Source organism: Neopsephotus bourkii, unplaced genomic scaffold (genome assembly GCF_033783945.1).
Source record: "Neopsephotus bourkii isolate Nb327-2 ecotype Australia unplaced genomic scaffold, CSIRO-AGI_Nbou_v1 NB_1760, whole genome shotgun sequence".
Classification (NCBI taxonomy): domain Eukaryota; kingdom Metazoa; phylum Chordata; class Aves; order Psittaciformes; family Psittacidae; genus Neopsephotus; species Neopsephotus bourkii.
Genome location: NW_026902234.1, coordinates 3,994,625 through 4,014,999, shown reverse-complemented (window position 1 = coordinate 4,014,999; position 20,375 = coordinate 3,994,625). Strand labels below are relative to the sequence as shown.

At 41.3% G+C, this 20,375-nt stretch overlaps 1 protein-coding gene and 1 long non-coding RNA gene across 3 annotated transcripts; one reads left to right on the top strand and one right to left on the bottom strand.

The window, feature by feature from the left end:
- Positions 1-479: 479 nt before the first annotated feature.
- CNOT11 (CCR4-NOT transcription complex subunit 11) lies at positions 480-13,737 on the bottom strand. The gene is made up of 7 exons (XM_061377858.1): positions 13,296-13,737; positions 12,069-12,233; positions 8,240-8,392; positions 7,098-7,300; positions 6,148-6,350; positions 3,417-3,513; positions 480-827 (listed from the first exon to the last, which is right to left on the bottom strand). Exons 1-7 carry the CDS (start codon positions 13,720-13,722, stop codon positions 630-632), a joined length of 1,446 nt encoding a protein of 481 aa, XP_061233842.1. The 5' UTR covers positions 13,723-13,737; the 3' UTR covers positions 480-629.
- On the top strand, positions 12,949-18,637 carry LOC133225457 (uncharacterized). Of its 2 annotated transcripts, none has more exons than XR_009729164.1 (2): positions 12,949-13,353; positions 17,881-18,637. It is a non-coding gene; the product is annotated as an uncharacterized LOC133225457 (long non-coding RNA). The 2 variants fall into 2 exon arrangements; XR_009729165.1 differs by lacking the exon at positions 12,949-13,353 and adding an exon at positions 14,679-14,878.
- The last annotated feature ends 1,738 nt before the right edge of the window (positions 18,638-20,375 follow it).

Here is a 20,375-nt window from a genome sequence, read left to right as displayed (position 1 = left end):
AACAGACTTGACTTGAAGCTTAATTTTAAATGGCAATAAATAGGTTTAGAATAGGACAGTAAGAAACAAAAGACAAAACTAAAACTACCCTTCTTCCTAGGCTCAGCTTAAGTCTTCTACCTATTCCTTCTCTGTGAGTGGTAGCAGAGGAAGGAAGGGTGGTTGCTGCTGTTCCTTCATCACCCCTTAAAGCATTAAGGTGTAAGTTTATCCTGCTTCTAGAAGGTCTTGTACAATAAAGGGCAGAAGGGAAGTGAAGTTAGTTTGATAGAAGTTGACTTCAGAGAATCACAATTTTGGGACACAAAGACAGCAACTGCCACATAAAATTCTTCAACTTGCTGTGAAATGGCAAGTATCATTTACATTCTCTCTGGAAGTGGAGCCTGTAGTTCAGGATATGCATATGGCATACAAGTTTAACCCATAGTGAAAAATAAGCATAAGGCCCAACATGTTTCATAAACTTCAAGCACGTATTATCAGAAAAAGCATTATTTATTGCTTAAATGGATAAAACACTATTTATAATGTACCACATCATTAATCCAGTGATTTAATGTTTAAATATACAATTGATTGGTTCTGAACACGGGGAGGGTGTTTTTTTTGCCAGTGACCCAGTGGTTTTATTTTGATGTCTTTGTCTCTGATGGATTTTCCCCTGTATCTAGTGTCTTCAGCAATCTGAAGAGGCCAGCTGCTTCTCGTATCCGACTGAACTCGATGCAGAATGCTTGCACTTCTATAAACAAGTCCTGTACATTAATAATTTTGTTTCTGATTAAAGACTGAAGAAAGACACAAACCAGACGGACCAGGCGGTTCTGAAACAGAAGAGATACAGTCTCATAAGACAAAAAATGTTAGCAACCAAGTAAGTTAAAGGACTCTTGGCCCTCAGTAGTGCAACTGAGGCATTTCAGCAGCAATTTAGCTTCAGCAGTAATCTTGTTCCCAAGCTTTATAGGTGCTGCCCCTACTCTTCCATCTCCCATACTACTACTGCGTGTAAAAAAGGGACTCCTCTACTTTATAGTAGGGTGCTTCTGGATATTGGAGCTTTCTCAAGATTAATCCCATGCACAAATGAAGCACCAGACATACCTATGCATTTAATTTCCTTACTATGTAACCTCTGAATAAAGTCAGAGGGAAGGGATCATATCTTAAGATGATGTCATCTCTAGGGTCTTGCTTAGTCTTATTTTCTACAATACTACCATGAAGAAAAATAACCAAGCTTTCCATCTCAAAATTCCCTAGTCCCTGCATGATTATGGCACTCCAAAGGGGAAGTGACAGCAACAGAACTGATCCCACACTTGTTTTATAGGAAGTGCTCTACTGTGGAATTAGCACATGCCTCTCTTGCTCCATCTTTGAAGGAAAGGTAGTACCAGGGATACCTAAACCAAGAACAGGCCTCACAGCTCATGGTTCATTTCCTGCCTGATGCAGTGAAAAGATGTGATCTCTGTTCTTCCTTCCTAAGCACTCTTTAGGTCACCACTTGAAAGAGCACACTGGGAATGGGGAAGTGGAGATCTAGGAACTGGCGCATACGATTTGTCATACGCAGATCCAGTCACTTTATACAGGGTACATTTTACCTCAAGGCCAAAACCAAATCTTTCTTTACCACTGAGACGGTCACATACTTCACACTGGGAGAAAGAGCTGAAGCTAAACCTCTCTCCAAAAGCAACATGAACAAAGTTCATCAGGCAGAACTGAAGGGACTTGATAGATTAAATGTCCAAAGCATTTTAGATTATTTGACACCAAAAATAAGCCATCAACTTTTACAGGACCTGTGCTTACTACTTAAGAACTTGCTACCCATTCCACGACAGTTCAGAAACCGAACAAGTTATTTCCTCACTGCAATCAAAAGGCATCACGTTTTCTCTGCAACACAAATTACAAGAGTAACTTTAATAATTGAGGAATGTGAAACTCAGAACAAAAGTACAAATGCAACAACTTCTGAAACTGTGCCTCTTTCACTTGCAATAGGGTTGGTTTTGTATCATGCTTTTCCAACATCTTGTGTCTTGGTTGCTGTGGGGCCTCAAACACAGTAGTAACAAATGTTTTGCATTCTACTTCGTGATCAGTATGTGCTCTTTGATCCTCTGTTCTTTTTTGTCCCGTGTGCCTGAAGCACAGCTGCTATATGCAGCTCTTTTGAGCACAGTGTCCCACTCTGGGCGTACTCTCGGCTGCATCTCAGGCCTGCTGCCATTTTCCTATTCTGCTACCAAATTCAATTGGCACAGCTATTCAGCAAGTCACAGATCAAGCCATCCATGTGTATCTGTCTGAGTCCCAAAGCAGAGAAGCATCAGCAGGCACCAAAACATAATAAATGGTTATTCATCATCTGGAAGGGTACAGAGAACAAGATACAGAGTTTTTTTCCTGCTATCTAAAACCATATTTTCACCCTGTACCGCATCCCGCATACAATTTGTATCTTTGCAACTTAAGGATATAATAGAGCTAGAGAAAGCACTAGAAAATGACACCAAAAAAACTAAAGGGAAAGGAACAGCTGCCTTGATGCAAGAGACTTAAGAGGCTGCAGCGCTTCAGTATTGAGAGGAAAAAGCTGAGGCACGACTTAGTCAAGATTCACAAAGCCTCGGGTAAACTGAACATGCAGCTGGTTTTCACTAATGGGGTACCCAAGAAAAAGTTCTACTAGGCACCCAGTGAAACCAACCGATCAGTTTAGGACAGAAAGAAGTACCTTGCACAGCATGCAGTAAGCCTTTTATGCTAAAGGTGTGGAAACCTCCACAGGGTAGAGATCCTTGAAATGGCTACAACTTGCATGCTGGTGCTGAGGAGGTATGACAGGCTTCACAAGCAAAGAGTATGGTGTTAGGAAGACAAAACAAAAGGGTTTAGGTCTTTGAGGAGATCTGCAAGCTGTTGTAGGTTATGACTGAAGGGCAAGACTTCCATGAGATTCTGTAACATCACCTCAAAGGTCTGGAAGTGGTAGACACACTTGTAAAGAAAGAATCCTGAAGCTTAAAACTGAGTAGAAGGCAAACAACTCATATAGGGGATGAAAAGACCCACTGAGTGACAGATAAACCTTTTGCATGCAAGGACCCAAGTGACACAAAACTGTCAAAAACAGTTTTGCCAGAGGGAACTGCATTATGTCTACAGAAAAACAGGGAACCATAATTCCTTATGAAGTCATGTGAAGAGGTGAAGAAACATCTCTTAAGACACTGTAAAGAACTGCATAATGTGTTAGGAAAAAAGAAAGTGCCTTTGAAATAGAGAAGCAGCAAGACAGAATAACTTAAAGCTATCAGCCTTGTAAAATCTCAGCACATACTACACAGAACATCATATGGGACCCTTTTTCCTAACCAAATTATTGAAGTACTCACCTGCATGTATTTGTCTTTAATCTGTTCACAGGTGGAGATGCAATTGGAGATATAAAGATGAATAAATTCAGGTGGGAGATCAACTGCAGTAGTAAGTCTGTTCAAATTAAAAATATCCAGTACTTTATGAAACCATCAATCTAGTGATTCCATTGCCAAACAGATTAGATAGACCTGTGCTATGAGTTTATTCCCAGGCATGTCATACAAAGCTGATTTCTGACAACATCCACAAACACATTTCTACTCTTTTAAATGTCTTCACTAAGAGTCCAAACCTTTTCTGTTTTTAAAACTGACACAATACAGAAGCAAAGTTAGATTGATTGTTTCTAGTATATCTGACACACCTACAAACATTTGCTATGTATTACACAAATGAGTCAATGTTGCCAGTTTCCAATTTACAATGAAGCCCGAAGTTATCTAAATACCAAAACTCTTTTGCAGTAAGCACTGCAATACAATTTGCTTATTCATATTTGAATTCCAAGAACTGAATTTAAATGCTGAACTCCTTCCTTAAAGGAATTATTCCAGTTGTATCCTTACTATGGACAGAAATTAGCTTCCTTAGCTCCTTCAGATACCAATTTTAGCCCTAGGAACTGAAACAACATGAATACCTACAGCTCCAGTAAGAGATCCTGACTAAATGGAAATCTTAACTAGAGATTAATGAGGCACAATAATCTCAAAAGCATCTTACTACAGAAGAACTGGAGACCTACTGCATCAAAGAACAGTATTACTGTGTTTTTAAGGGTTAGCAGCAAAGCACACCTATTTCTGGTTTAACAATACCAGCTACTGAATATTTGAGCTGACACTGTTTCTTAATTGAAAAAGCAATACAGCTCTCAAGGTAACATAACACTAAATGTAGAACCACTATAACATTACAACAGAACTTAATCAAAACAACCCTAAACCAGTCCTATCTCTAGTAGTGAAATGAAAAACTGCATGGTTTAGACATTTTAATTTCACGTTTTTGCCTTATTTCCCTTAGAAATCAGTGTCTACCTGTCTGCACTGATAGACATACTGTAGTTTGAGAAAAGTTGTTCCTATGGTACCTATACTGTTGGAATACCAATATACCCGACTGGTGGTGTAGTTATCCTGGAAAGGGATAAAAGCTCTTTTCTTGCCACTATTGCCACATGTCATTATTACTCCAACTTCAGGGCAGTAATTATTGCCAGTCTGCCCCAGTAGGGAGGGATTTATTTCAGCAATGTTTCTTTCCTCAAATGAGACTGCTGAACAAGGTTGATTCAGTAGTTCACATTCAGCAATTGCCAAGAAATGGAAGAAAGTAAGTGGGAGAGATACACTTTTGTAGCTTGTGGAGAACAGCTACCTGAAGTTTTGACTTTGAAGGGACTAGCATTCTGTTAAGAAAATAGAATGTCTGCATATGCAGAAGTTAGTGAGGACAGGGCAGAAACATAAGGCAGGATGGCTGTTCAACAAACAGGTGTTCAACACCTTTTGCCACTTAAGCTGCATCAAGGCTGCAAGTTGTGTTTAAGCAGATTAGCTGTGTGGCATTAAATTGTTTTGTGGAGGATTCCTCACAATACACTGAATGTGTAGAGTGAGCAACAAAATTTGCACCTTCCTAGGACACAGGATATGAACTTGCTAGTGAAATTCATCTATTAACCAGGAACCTGATGTCTGAATAAAAGTTTAGACATTACAGATTCCAGTGACAGACTCTAAGTGACCATTTGAAATACTGTTTTGAGCTGAACATACCAGTTTGATAAAGTTATTTTCTAGTAATTATGAACTCCAGTTGAAGCTATCCACAACACAGTATGTATTTCCACATTCTTTTCAGAGTGGAGACACTTTGATAATATTAATAATATACTCTTAATATAAGAGTAACAGAGTGGTTTTTTTGAATAAACCTCTCCATACTCGGAACAGTGACAGAAATATTAACTAGCATAGCACCTGTGCAAGAAATGTGTATTTTACCATACTTAACATGGTAAAATATGGTATAAATAAAAATGTATTTTAATGTTAATCAACCAAAACATAATAATTAAAATGTAATATTTATGCTGGGAAATTGTGGGTGTTTTTTCCTGTCAAGTTGCAGTTTTGCTACTCCTAAATAGGAAGCTGTTAACATTACAGTAATATTTTAAAATAGCAGTGCTGTAAAAAGGAACTAAAAATATGGCAGGGTTCTCAAAACTTAGCACTTTAGACTTCACAGAGAGGGTCAATTCTTTACTACCAACCCACAGCTACTTCTGCAAACTTACTCTGGAGCAAAATAAGAGGAGTTTTCTTTCTTTAACTACAAGCACCACCAATAAGGAACTACATGAAAAGCAAGTAAAGCATTTATGGAAGAAAGAGACTGTCCAGTAGTCATAGAAAGCAATAAACTTATTACGACCAAAAATTATCTTCCTTAGTTCTAAAAAGGAAGTACTACACTAAAAAGTCTTACTATTAAAATAGTATTAAAAAAACCTTAAATAACACAAACAGGATAGAGAAACTGAAAAGGGAATGACAGTTTGATACTATTCTTCCTTCACTGTAATGTGACTAGTCATTTCTTCAATTCCTGTTATTTTTGGTAGTCTTTGGAACATATCCAAATATAGCCCCGTGGCTAGCCTCACAATCACTTAACAAATGTTCAGTTATTTCTTTTACATACTTAAGGAAACCTTTTAGTTGAGATAATACTCACCGATTTACAACTTCCATTGAATGTAAGGACATGTCCATATTGACCAAGACAGAAAAATACTCTGTAATCTGACTAGACTGCATCAGTTTCAGCAACATTTCTATAGCTACTAAAGGATTGTTTTCAACCAGATCTGGCAATTTGGCAGGAGTGAGACCAATGTGGTAAACAAGCTTGGGGTCCTTTTCCAGTTCTCCAAGGAGCTATAAAGGAGAAAAAAGAAAGAAAAGAAAAAAACCTCATTTTTTATTAGCTATTCACATTACTGCTTGAAGAAACTGCTATAATATACCTCGGCTACAGGAGAATGATAACCCTTCAGATTTAGGCATCTCTACTTAAAAGACACTGGATGTATACTTGAACATTTCTATGTAAAGGCAACTGTGCCCATAAAACCTTTAATAAAGCATTTAGCAGTCTTTCATCAGTGAGTGGCAAGGAAGGGAGGAAGAAACTCATGAAAAGTTTCAGTTTTCTTCAGTTTCCTGTCCAGCAGACAGTGTTTCAAGTTCACTGCTGTCAGAAAAAGTTCTGCAAGTAAACGATATTTTATAGTGCATAATGACTAGCAAAAAAGCCCACTGAAATCAGGGGTAATCCTATGAAATTTAAGAAAAAAGAAATCCTGTGTTGTCATTTCTGAAATAATTACTTATCAAAAGCTTCCACAGAAGCATGAACGACTTTGTTATGAGAATATTTTTCCATGGAGAAAAATACCGGTGTCACTTACTGATCAACTGTAACTATGTTAAGTCAGTACTATGAAGTTTAAAGACTTCTTCCTTATTCATACAAACCCAAGTCAAAACTCTTGGGTTTTTACAACTTGAAAGCCTTTGGAGTTTCCTGAATCCAAACACAGACCAATTAAAGTGATTCAAGTTTTCTAAAATACAAGAGCTTGTTAGAACATCATTTTTGGCAGGAAAGTGCATGATACTTACCTGTGTCTGCTGTGGGGAAGTCAAGGGGCTTTTAAAAGCTTTTGCCATAATTCTTTTTATCTCAACTCCAGTGCTGTTCTTAACACACATTGACTTATCCCACTGAATTGTGTGATCTGGCTCTATTGGATTTAACCATGCCAGCTCATCCTCACATATATGGAGGGGAGGTGGTGGTCGAATAAACTCTGGTCGAAAGTGACCTAAAATGGCAAAAATGTGAAATGGTTTTTAAGCTTCAGGTATTCAGCTTTACATCAGTACAGAAAGCAGGCCCCCAAAGCTGACATTTCTTTAAGCTATTATAACAGCATTACAATATTATTTGCCTCCCAGATAAACATTTGATTTTTAGTGATCACCCTGATTCAGATCACTAAGTTACTGATTTCATGGTCTTTTTTTCCTTCCACAGTAACTGGTTCTTGGAAGGTGTTAACAGCCAATGCAGATCTCAGTGTAGGGGACTAAGATCTGAAGGGCATTAGACCCAGTGTTTTAGCCAACAGATGACAAGGGTAACAGCTTGAGGACAGGCTCCAGATTTTTAAAAGTCTGGAAATGTAAGCACTATGGAGTCTGATCTGGAGATAACCCTGACAGTTTTGCACTGTTTTATTCATATTCATTCCCAGCTCATACCCTGAACATAGTTCTGAATTACATTACATTTCATCTGGAGAAATACAGTGACATAGTATGTCATGACAGGCTGAGAAAGTTGGGGCTGTTCAGCCTGGAGAACAGAAGGCTGCGTGGAGACCTCATAGCAGCCTTCCAGTACCTGAAGGGGGCCAACAAGAATGCTAGAGAGGGATTGTTCATCAGGGACTGTAGCAACAGGACAAAGGGTAACGGGTTTCAACTGAAACAGGGGAAGTTCAGGTTGGATATAAGGAAGAAAGTTCTTTCCTGTGAAGGTGGTGAGGCACTGGAATAGGTTGCCCAAGGATGTCACGAATGCTCCATCCCTGGCAGTGTTCAAGGCCAGGGTGGACAGAGTCTTGGGCAACATGGTCTAGTACAAGGCCTCCCTGCCCATGGAAAGGGGGTTGTAACTAGATTATCTTAAGGTCCTTTCCAACCTTAACTATTCTATGATTCTATGGCTTACAGAACCAAAGGCGTGAAAATTCACATACTTTCTATAGGAGGTTTTGGTCCACTCACTAAGGCTTCTGTGATCTGGGAGGCAATGGAGCTGTCAAAACCGGAGTTGGAAGAATCTGGGTCAGGATCGCTGAGGATGCTGGGAAAGCTGGCTTTGCTCTGTGTTGGCAGCTCAGACTGACGTTCTGAAAGAAGGGCCATCCTTAATATTAAAGCATAAAATTGAAACAGAAATGCCTGGAATACTAAGAGTAGTGAGAAACAAACAGCTAGCTTAAACAAAAAAAACCACAGACAAGATCAACAAGAAATTTAGTACTGTGTCAGGCAGCTAGTACTCAGAGTGCCAGCTGACAGACAAAGGACAGTGATATGCAGCAAGGGTAAAGAAGAAATCAATCTGAAACATAGTCTTGGCTTTAGAAAAGGTAACTAACTGATGTAACCTGCATCTAAAAGCACATTAGTAGGTTCACATGCTATGTCCAGTTTTGCAATCACTTCTCAAGGCAGGGAATAGAAGTATCTACACAGATACATTTACAGACTCTTCAATGATACTGGTCATACCAGACCTGAAGTCAGCTAGTCATATTTATCCAATGTGTTTCAGTGGCATTGTGTAAGATACTTTTGCATTCACTGTCAAGCTACAGTAAGTGCCTGTGTGGGAAAAACTGAATTGTTATGCGATTCTACATATATTATCTTTAAAGCAAAGCTGGGAGGAGCTGAAAGTGTCCTTTTAAAGGCCAAATTACAGAACATAAAAAAGTTAAAATAATATTAGCTTAGCATATACAGCTAAGGACTTGAAGAAACTGGCCAAAAAGAAACTAAGGGGCTCAATACTTGCATTGTCGGATATTTAGGTGGTGTTCTGTTGCAATCTATCACTCTTCTGTATCTGAAGAATTAATGGCTGACCTTCTCTGTACTATTTTGAGAGCTCACGTTTTCCATTGTTTCCGCAAAAAAGCTTCTCTGTCCCTATCTCTTCTAAGCAAAGTGTGCTTGCTTCTTTTCATGCAAGCATACTGACCCTTCCCAGCTTCTCATGCACATGAGCTATTTCATATGACTCCCACCAAAGCCACGAGACGCTGAAACTGTGATCGTCAAAACAAAACACCAACACTGCCAATTTCTTTTTTGCCTTTCTGTCCAACTTTATACAACAATTTCAGATCATGCAAACATGCTCACTGAAGCAGCACAACAGGATATGGCTTTCTTTTAAACTCAACAACTAACATCCTTTGCTGCTGAAAAAAAAAAAAGATTTTAAAGTCAAAGTCCAAATGAGCCGTTTTATAAAACGTTTTCTACTTTATAAAGTGTTTCAAGCTCCATCTTGTAAGTACCCTCATTTAGCTACTGAACAGAAGAGTTGATTTAACACATGAAGTTCCACGGGGAAGGTGCAGGGGGAAATATTAGATGTCTTTTTTCTGTCTTTTCATTTATAGTCTAGAACTTAAATCCATCCGCTGGTCACTGATTTGTTTGTATTCTCATAAGCTTAAGTGATTAATGATTCTTAATAAGAAATATAGAAGTTTAAGATACAGTCCTTCACCAATTTTAGAAGCCTGCAAGAGCCCTTAGTTATATGCACTGAAGTTGAAAAACTCCTTCACCACTTCAAGAATTAGGGCTGGATCAAAAATTCAAGTAAGCAGAAGCAAGATTTAGAATGTGGTATTTTAACAGGAAAGAATACAGCATCTTGAACTAAGTCATTTAAGTGTAAAAAAAATGGAAACTATCACTTAAGTTCCCATAAGGAACTATTAAGTTCCATAAGGAGCTATTTTTCTTGGGGTTTTTTTTGTTTGTTTTTTTTTTTTTGTTTTTTTGGGGGGTTTTTTTTTTTGTTGTTTTTTGTTTACATATAGAAAAAAACCCCCAGCAAACAACTTTCTTGGATTCTTAATGTATTATAAACTTAACTTTACTACAGGTCAATTACTCTTAGATCAAATTAGGGTTAGCAGACAAACAGGAGCACTTCACCAGAAGACCCATCCCTGAAATTAGGACAAAATGGTATCTTTGATATGGTAACACACTGGATCAATAAAAACAAGTTACGGGGATAGACTAAGGTTTGAATGAACTTTCTGTAGACCGAAGGGAGAAGAGAAGAAAGCAAGTTTCAATACTCATTCCTAAGATGCTCTATTCCAACATGCTACTTTTTTTTTTTGAGGGGGGGCCAACACCACACGATCCTACAAATGAAAAAGAAAACCAAAACTAGAGAAAAAAAACAACATACAGCTGCAAATGAATTGTCTCAATGAGTTCAAGTTCAGAAGAAAGCCAAGTACTTTCTTCCTCCCTTTACAAAAAAAGGATACTGATTGAAAAATAAATAAATAATGCTTTATAAATTATTGTGGTTGATTTTGCATGTATATTCTAGAATCACCCTGTTCTACACAGACCTGAATTTGTCACAGGGACCACAGTTTTGAAGGGCCACCAAGTGTTTTGTTACATAACTCCTGCAACTGCTCGTAAGCAATTAATGGTGCGTGTTTAACGGATTATATAAGTAATAATACAAGCATATCTTACAGGGCTTAATTTTGCAAAGCACCATTAATGGTTTTGTACTGTATTTTATGGCATTAGTATCTTTCATTTTAAAAAAGGACAAATCAAAATGTGTGGCCTGGAGTACCCATCCATACAACTACAGTTTTGAGGTTCTTTACATGTTTCATTTTTGATGAGAACAAACTGTTCAGAAGGCAAACACAGCACCAAAGGGAACATGAGTAACAGAAAAACCTCCAGGCTTCTGTAAGGCATCACATATTCCTTATGATAAAAATGACAAGTTATGCAAGTTTCACAAAATCTAAATTCACTAAAGCATTCCATAAACCATAAACAGGATGAACAGGAGAGAAACCAGAAGGGTTTGTCTCGCCTGTGAAGATAAGTTATTCAATCTAACTCTTCAAAAGATCCCCCAGTCTGGAAACAGTAAGGGGGACACCAGGAGACATATGTACACATTTTTACACCATGGCACTACAAGTCAATGTCAGGTTCTACAGAAAAAATGACAATACTAAGATATACCTGCAGGACAGAGAAAGCCTAGTTAGTGCTTGACCTCAGAGTACTAAACCACATCATACAAGTACAGAAGTAGGATGGTCAGTTTTCAAGCAAGAAAGTCCATTTGCACGTACTTAGGAAAACCCCCCACTATTTCTGGTGTTCAAACTGGCTCCTTGTTCCAAACAGTATTTTTAGTTCAGTTTTAACTCCAGGTGTGGCCCACCAGTTAACGTGATCACAGCAATCACATTTCTGCTGCTTTTCTCCTGTCAGTGGATAAGCATCACATTGGTTTCCAGTGGAGTGGACCACCTTTCCACTCTAAAGCTAATGCTGTAAGATCTGACTCTGTTGTATAAAACTGAGATGTAATAGCCAATTTGCAGGTACAGTTGAAGTACTGGTACATGACAGCATGACAGTTATGCTTGTTCTCTCATACTAGAAATACTGCAGAATGAAAAGGGATAAAAATGAAAAGCCACACAAAACCCCCACCCACAAAACGTTAGATGAAAGGCTTCCTATACTTGCAAAACGTTCTCATGTTTAAGGCAGTGACATACATGTTAAAAAGATGCTTGATAACTAGGATAAAACAGTTAAGACATGATCTCTACTTGAAGTTTCTCTATGTTTTTGAACACAGGCTTGAAGACCCTAAAGCACAGTTGAGCCTTTTTCATATTAAGGATAGAAAGGAGTGTTTCTCAGGTAACTCACAGCCACATGACAAGTGGCATTTCCATTCACAAGTGAAGCACAGCTGCAAATCTTCCTTACCTGCTAATGCCAGCTGAAGCCCACTTATATCCACTGACTGGGCCATGTTCCCCACATCCATTGAAGCAATCTGCCGAGGGGTCTTCTTAAACAGTTCTCTAGGGGGGGCCAACATCAGCTGAGAAAGAAAGAATTTTTCTGGAGGAGTTATAGGAGGTAAGAAGCCTGTGGAGACACAATGAAAAACAAACCCTGATTTTTGAGGCAGTAGCATTAATAGCTTCAATATGCTTCAGGCAGAACAAGCATAACTAAAACACAAACTACTGTGTTATTTATGACATGATCAGTACACCTGATGAGTCTTTGTGAGCACATACAAAACTTATGATCTACTCGGCTCCTACAGTGATGTAAAATAGAGCGATATACTGATGGATACCTGAACAAGGTCTACGAGAAAGCTGGAGAGATGCTTTTGACAACAGCAGGCAGTGAAAGGAAACTAGCTTTAAACTCAAAGAGGGGAAATTTAGATTAGATATTAGGATGAAATTCTTTACTCTGAGGGTGGTGGGGCACTGGTACAGGGTGCTGAAAAGCTGTGGGTGCCCCATCCCTGGCAGTGTTCAAGGCCAGGCTGGACAGGGCTTTGAGCAACCTGGTCTAGTGTGAGGTGTCCCTGCCCATGGCAGGGGGTTGGAACTGGGTGATCTTAAGGTTCTTTCCAACCCAAACCATTCTATGATTGTAAACTAAATGATCTTTAAGGTCTCTTCCAAATGATTCTATGACTGCTGCTGTGCATCTCAACACACACCATGTGATGCTAAGGCAGCCACAATGGTTTCGTTACACAACTGCCCAATCCAGACAACTGGTGCGCTATTATCACCAAATATCACAAGGCAATTTATAAAAGCAATTTGTCTTAGAAACTGATTTACCCATCGCTATCGCTCTGGTGTTTACTAAAGTAAGAAAAATACCCTCATGCATTTCTTTAAGAGATTTCTTTCACAGTTTTAAAGCCGCCAAAAGCCTCTTATTAGGTCCAGGGTTTTGTAACAGCTTTTTCCCCAGCGGAGAAACGGCGTTCTGGCTCAACCAAGCGGCCTATCCGACACCGAACGCAGAGACGCTTGCCATGTAGAATTCCCACCGCGTCTTCCAAACCCGGAGAGCGACCGACGGGCGAGAAGCCGGGATGGGGCTGCCATAAGCAAGCCACGACACCGAGCGGTGCCGCTCTCCCCCCTCCCTCTTTCCTTCGGCCCCGGGACGCACCTGAGAGCGGGGTGCGCTCCGCCTCGTCACCGCCGCGCTCGGGTGCGGGGTTAAGGAGGTGAGCGAAGACGGCGGCGAACGGGTTGGCGGCGAGGGGCTCGGTGCGGTACATCTCCCAGAGGAGGTAGAGGGCGGTGAGGCGCTGCGCGGGGCTGGGCAGCAGGTCGGGCTGCTGCAGCAGGAGGACGAGGACGGACCCCAGGCGGAAGTGCTCGGCCTTGCCGAAGTAGTGGTGGAAGGCGCTGGAGAGGCCCTCGAAGGTGCTGCCGCCCGCCTCCTCCGACACGATGCTCAGCAGGCTCGACAGCTCCTTCGGCGACAGGCTCATCCTGCCGCCAGCCGGGCCGCCGCCCGCCGCGCCGCCTGCTTCGCCGGCCTCCGCTCCGCCGTGAGTGCCGGGCGCCGGGCTGCCCCCGCCACCGGGCATCCGCCCGCTCCGGCAGGGCCCCACCGCTCCCCGCCTCCCTAACGCCACCAGCGCGCTGTCGTGCCGGGCTCGCTTTACGGCGCGGCCGTAAGACGACGGGACCGACCAAGGGTTCCGGCCCGGCAGCCGGGGCGACGACGAGGCGCGCACGCGATTGGCCGCGCTCGCGGGCCCGCCTCTCCTGAACGCGATTGGTCCTAGCCTCCCGCCGGGGGCGGAGCCGGTATGCGGGATTGGCTGCCGCGCCCGCGGGTCCTGCGGAGCCGGGTAGGGGTGCAGCGGCTGTTGGGGCCGGTAGGGGGAGTGCGGCGGCGAGCCCGGCTAGGGTCCTGTGGCCCGGTTCGGCGGAGTGGGGCTCTGGCAGCGGCGTGGGGGCTGCAGCCCTGCTCCTCGCCGAGGGGGCCCGGTGGTCTCCAGCAGGACAACTGGGGGTGGCAGTCTTGTGTAGAGCTGGGAACAAGAGGTTTCCTCCCGGGGGACTGTGAGGGGCTGGAGCAGAGCCCGCCTCCGGGCCCGGCACCCTTGCCCCTCGCGACTCCTGGCTTGGGTGCAGCCTTTGCCTCCTCGTTGCTGTTTCGTTTAGCGGCGTGAATGGGGACGTGGTTGAGTGCATCTCGCTGCGAGATCATCCCACTGCTTTCTGGAAAAAGAGAAGTTCTTTACTGTGAGGGTGGTGGGACACTGGTACAGGGTGCTGAGAGAAGCTGTGGCTGCCCCGTCCATGGCAGTGTTCAAGGGCAGGCTGGACGGAGCTTGGAGCAGCCTGCTGTAGTGGAAGGTGTCCCTGCCCATGGTAGGGGAGTTGGAACGAGATGGTAACTAAGGTTCTTTCCAATCCAAACCATTCTACGATTCTAAGGGAAGCCTCCACACCCCCCACTTCCCCTGCCATCACCCCAAATAGGAGTGGAGAAATGTTCTAGACACTGTGAGAAGTTGTGTCCTGGGAGAGTTCATGTTAAGAGGGAAGGGTGCTCTGGCTGTTTCTGCCTGGACGAACAACTGGCTGTCCCAGAGGACGATGTCCATCTGTTTCTTCAGTGATCCAGTCCAGTTGAGAGCTGCCCACTTCACTCGTGGTGCTTTCGACAGAGTGGAAGGACAGCGAGCTGCAGGAGCAGTGTGTGGCTGAGAGAGCATCCCCCTGAGTGCAGTGGTCTGTTTCACCAGCTTGGCTGCCATGTGGGGGGGTACATCTGGGGATGGCAACTTGGAGGTGTATCAGGTGTAGCCTGAAGGAGTGTCGAGGGCACAGAGCAGAGGGAGAGCTTTCCGTGGTGTGTGCTGGAGAAGGCCCTGGCAAGTCCTGACAGCAGGCGCTTTTGCTGCTGAATGCTTGTTTTAGTCCCAGCACCCCTCCAGAGTCACCCAGGCCAGGAGACCTTTGCCTTTCTACTTAGCCCTACTGCTTTTCCATGTGTGCACTTGGCTTCTGGCCATCTGCTGTTCAGGTACTTCCCAAGTCGAAGGTTGAATGCTCATCGCCATGGTTCCAGGCCCCACGGAAATTTTCTTCCTTGAACTCATCTCAAGTGCTCAGTGAGCCCATTTTTAATATTGTTGTGCATAAACCCTGTGGCAATGATTTCTGCAGTTTAAGAACTATGCTGTGTAAACCGGTGCTTGTTCTAATGCTGTTCATTGCTCATAATTCTGTGCATCTCTTATCATGTCTTACCTTGGTTGTCCCTCTCTAAGGACACGTCCTTTTCTCTGGCTATCCTTGTTGCCCTTTTCTACTTCTGCTGTACACTTTTTGAGAACGGGGACCAAATTAGCATCTGATGTTCAAGCTGCAAGTGTCCCACAGATTCATACACCTCTTTTTGGCACAAGTCCTGGTTATTTCTCTTCTCCTTTTTTCATGTTTGCTCTTTTGAGCCACGAAGCTGACACTATAGAACTGTCCTCCACAACTTCCTCATCAGGAATAGATAAATAGCACCCACCACTACAAAAAGGGAGGATTTCTTCCTTTTCTACCCACCCTCATTGCAGTGTTGTACTTTGCGTTTGTCAAATATTTGGTATCAATTGAGTGTTACAATACTCTGAAAATCCTGTGCAGCACCTACCTGCCAGTTTGAGTTCTTACAGTCCTGAATGTTTTTTTTCTCACCAGGAAACAGGATGTACCTGAGAAGAGTGCATCATCCATCCCTTTACGCACACACAGAGGTTTTAGTCCACAGTCTCGCCTTTGTGCTTGCAAGCTCTGGTCATTGCAATAGTTTCATGCAATTTTCTCAGTACAGAAATTGGACTTGGTGGTTTATAGTTTGTTGGATTATCTCCACAGCATTTTTAAAGGTTGGTATCAGACTTGCCACCCTTATTTCTTTGGTATTGAGACTGTTTTTGTGAGCATCACAGTTCATAGTTTAGCATCTTCATCCTTCAGCTGGTACAAATCTCTTGGATGAATCTCATCTGATCCTAGTGATGAGTAGTGACTCATTTTACACATTTCCTTTCACATCACTTACTAACACTTCACTCTGAGGCAGTTTTTCTCACTTGTACCCTGTCAGTAGAAGTTCTTGTCTGGGAATGTCTCCAAGATCCCGTGTAGAGATGCAAAGAATTAATTTAACTTTCTTCCTAATCCTTCCCTGAGGATTTTGTGTGTTGTGCTTATCTGTTGACCTCGGACTGACCAGCAGATTTTCTGTTTGTGATGTGCTTGCAAAAGTCATATTTGTTGATTTTGGGGATGAAGTTCATGGTTGGCAAAGATCACGCCTAAAATTGTGCCTTAAATTGAGGTTGTTTTGCTGGGTACTAACCCACAGTCAAATAGGCCTGTGATGCTTCTGTCCAGGTGGTCTTTTTTGTACAGCCTGCTCCTGATAACAAACTCTGCTGAAGATAGCAGAACAAAAAGAATGACCATGTTCAGAAAAAGAAGGCTGCCTCTTATTTTCCTATAAATTTTGGAAATGCAAGCCACCTTTGGATATTGCACTTACTGGAATAATGAATGCAGAATTGCAGAAATGGACTTCAGAGCAATAAAAAGTTTCCCCCATGACTGAGATGGCAAAAAAATAAATATGTGACTCATACATGGCTAATGCAGCCATCTGGAATTATTCTACCCAAAGTAAAAGGTTTCTGGTGAGAACAGGAAAGCTAGCAGTTTAGATGATGGAATACTTCATACCAGTGGCATGGGCACAAGGGTCAGTTGACAAAGGGAATTTTGAAATCACAAAGATTTTAAAACATTGATATTTCAGGGTAGCAAAAATCTTAATCTAAGAAAAAGGGTAAAATACTCTTGGGGCAGCAAGTGTAGTAAATGTGCTGTAAAACAATGGTTTTGTAACTGCACAAGGTGCTGTATTTTGTGGGCACGTGTGTGCCTCGGATACTCCTGGGCTCAAAACTTACGTTTTGTGTGATAAAGAAGTGAGAGTATGTGATACTAGTGCACACTCAAATAAAATGAGTTCTCAGCCAGATTTGATTTCTGAAATGGATCTCATTGTGCTTGAGGGGGAAGGCTGGGCCCCCAGCTACCTCAGTGGGTTGGGGGGGATTGAATTCCACAGGAGATACATCACTGCTGCACAGTCTCATGGTGTAAAAGGAAGAGTTTGGTCTTCTGCCTTTGCAGAACTGCTCCTCTGGGAGCAGGCTGAGCGTATTCCATTTCTTTTAGATGGCTCATAGAATAGCTATTAAATGGTCAATAAAACCATGAAATATACCCATCATTCTTTATGTTTGTATTTGAGTAAGAACCTCAGTAAAAATCATGCTTTGTGTTCCTAAACAGAAATAAAGGGATTTGGGCTATGCTTATCAGTCTTCTTATCTAACTCTGTCCTGTTGGCTCATGAATGCTAATAGAGATGCAGATATTCCAGACTAAAAGTGACACAGACAATCTGGTAACACTTTGCAAATACAAATAAACCTTTACAAATGATTTGACTATTAGATGCAATTGTTTTAGTATTTAAATGAATACCAGCCTCTGATAAATGGTTATTATTAGTGGAAAACTAGGTCCATAACGAAAGGAGCATGTTCAGTTTTATTTGATTTGATTTCCTGAGCTAAAGGAAAGGCGAAGTAATTTAACTGTAAAAGTTGTTTTTCCTTCTTGCTATATTAAAATGGATTATATTATTGTTTGCTGTTGCATTTTAGATGACAGCCAAGAAGCACAAACTGCATTGTGGGCAGTAAGAAAAAAAGCCTACCAGTGAAGGATCAATAGGAAAAGACAGCATTTGGAAGGAGAAAGAAAAAGTGGAAAAGAAGATGTATTAAATTGACTTGCTCTGCAGCAAGAAGGGTTTCATCTACCAAAAGGCTGAATACTTGGGAACAACTCTCGCCAGCCTATCTTTCATCCCACAATTCATTTGTGAAGAACACAGTGGGAAAGAATTAAATCACACCTTAAAGTCAAAAGGTAGATTAAAGCAATTCCAGATTGTTCTGTTTATTCTCATGAGAATTCCTTCTCATACACAAATTCTTTCTATAATAATTTAACTGACAGTCTACAGTGTATTTTAAACAGCAGCATATCAGAAAGAAGAAGGAGTAGGTACAATGTGTATGCATCTCTTCATGTGTATCTTTCTAGTGAGCATTGCATGTTTTCCTTCCCAGTTCATCTTTTCAGTTCAAAACACAAGATAGGACCACCAGTGCATAAAAGATTTTGTTATTCCTGGAGCAGTCAACAATACTGGCATGCTAACAGTGCCTGAAAGCCTTCCTGAGTAACTGAGAATACATCTTCACTTGTTAGTCAGACCTCAAAGATGCCAGGGGCTCTTGGATACAGCTGGAAGAGCACTTAGCAAACACCAAAAACATCATCACATGGGTAGGTTAACAAGTGATGGATAGTGGGTGGCTTGGAAATAAACATGTTTGTTGCTGAATTATTTAACTACTGTGAATTTTAGTGATACCTCTGCATTTTAAGCCAGTTTTCAACGGGCGGATGCTCACATGTGTGAATTAATGTTAGTCAACTCATTTGCTTTCTTTAGGGTTACACACTTGAGAAGAGATTGCATTTTGGTCCCAGTTAAAATCAGCGATGAAAATCCACAGCAGGGGTCATTTTGGTACATAAAAGCAGCATATAATATGGGTATTTGTGTATGTATCTTCCCATAGACCCTGCTGATAATTCAGAAGCATTTGTTTACTCAAAAAATTATTTGAAGCAAAATGATGTTTTTATTTGTTCTTTTTTTTTTCTTGCTGTTTAATCAGACAGGGTTTGGGGGTTTTTTTAACCCACCTAATTCTAAAATGTTTTGTGTGAGATCATTCAGTATGTACATCACTTGGGAACTCTTCATTGTGAACTTTAATTTGAGCACTCAGCATATTTAATTTTAGCCATGCAATTACACATCTAACTCAAATAGGACTATTTCTGTTCCCTGGCTCAATAACTCTATTTATGCTTTATGCTTCTGTTTACATCCAAAATCAATTTCAGTTGAATCTTTACCTCTGCAGATAAAGGAAGGATTTATGCTTAAACTACAAATTTGAAATCCATCTTCTGAAAGAGTATTCAATAATTCAGAGCTGATTAGAGGGCTCTTGTCCAGGAAGTAGGAGATTCAGGTTCTTTTTTTTAATCTGCCCACATGGTTTTAAACTTCAGCCCAGGCTGTGGCTATTAGGAGCCACACAGAGTGTTACTTCCTCTGGCTGAAGTTACTTTGCTTTGCTTATAGGAATCAAAGATTCACCACAAGGGAAAGAGAGAAAAAGCAGTTTGTAGTTTTAGTGAGAGTGTGCTTGCTGAGATGCAGGATGGTGCTCTAGTGCTGCTCAAGGGGAAAGGCAAATATACTCAGTGGCAATCAGGTACAAAAGCATAAAAATAAATGTGTGTAGGGGCTGGAAATCTGTTCTCTCTCTTGCCCATTTAAACTCCTAGTCATTAGAGGGTCACATCTTCCCATTATTTCCCTTTAGAAAGAAAATTTCAGAAACTGAGTAAGGAAGTTCTCTTTCTCGCATATGTATATAATTGTATATGTTCGCACTTATTCATGTGTAAACAGACACACTCATATTTAAATATTAAACCAAAAATTTCTCATTAGAAATCTATTTCAGATAGGGAAGAAGTAGGTTTAGAGTATCTGATGATGTGACAATTTTCCATATGACATTTGACTGGAAAGATGCTTAGAAAAGCTAATTTGTAAATGTGCTTTTAGGACCTAATACAATCCTTTTGTGAAAGAAGACAAAATGTCAGTAGTACTTTTACTGGCATCATTGAGCATTGTGGTAGAGTGCTATATAGAGACCAGGCAAAGAGAGAACCTCAGATTGCAAAGACCCATTTGTAAAAGTATTAAAAATATTTGATGATTTTGTTTTCCTCCAGCAGTGGTGCAGCTCCGTGTATTTGTCTGCATCCTGAGCTCTGCGTCATTCATTTTCTCGTGTTCCTATGTTAGCAGTGCTTTCTTTCCAAGTGCTTACAAAGTTTCTCTTGTGCCTGACTCTTTATTGCCTTCTAAGTGTGCTGCATATTCTCAGTGTCTTGTTATTCATCCTGTCTCCTATTTTATGCTGAGAGCTTTTAAATGCATTTTAATGATGCATAACAGCAATATAATGAGCCTAATAGCATGATATTGATTTTCGTT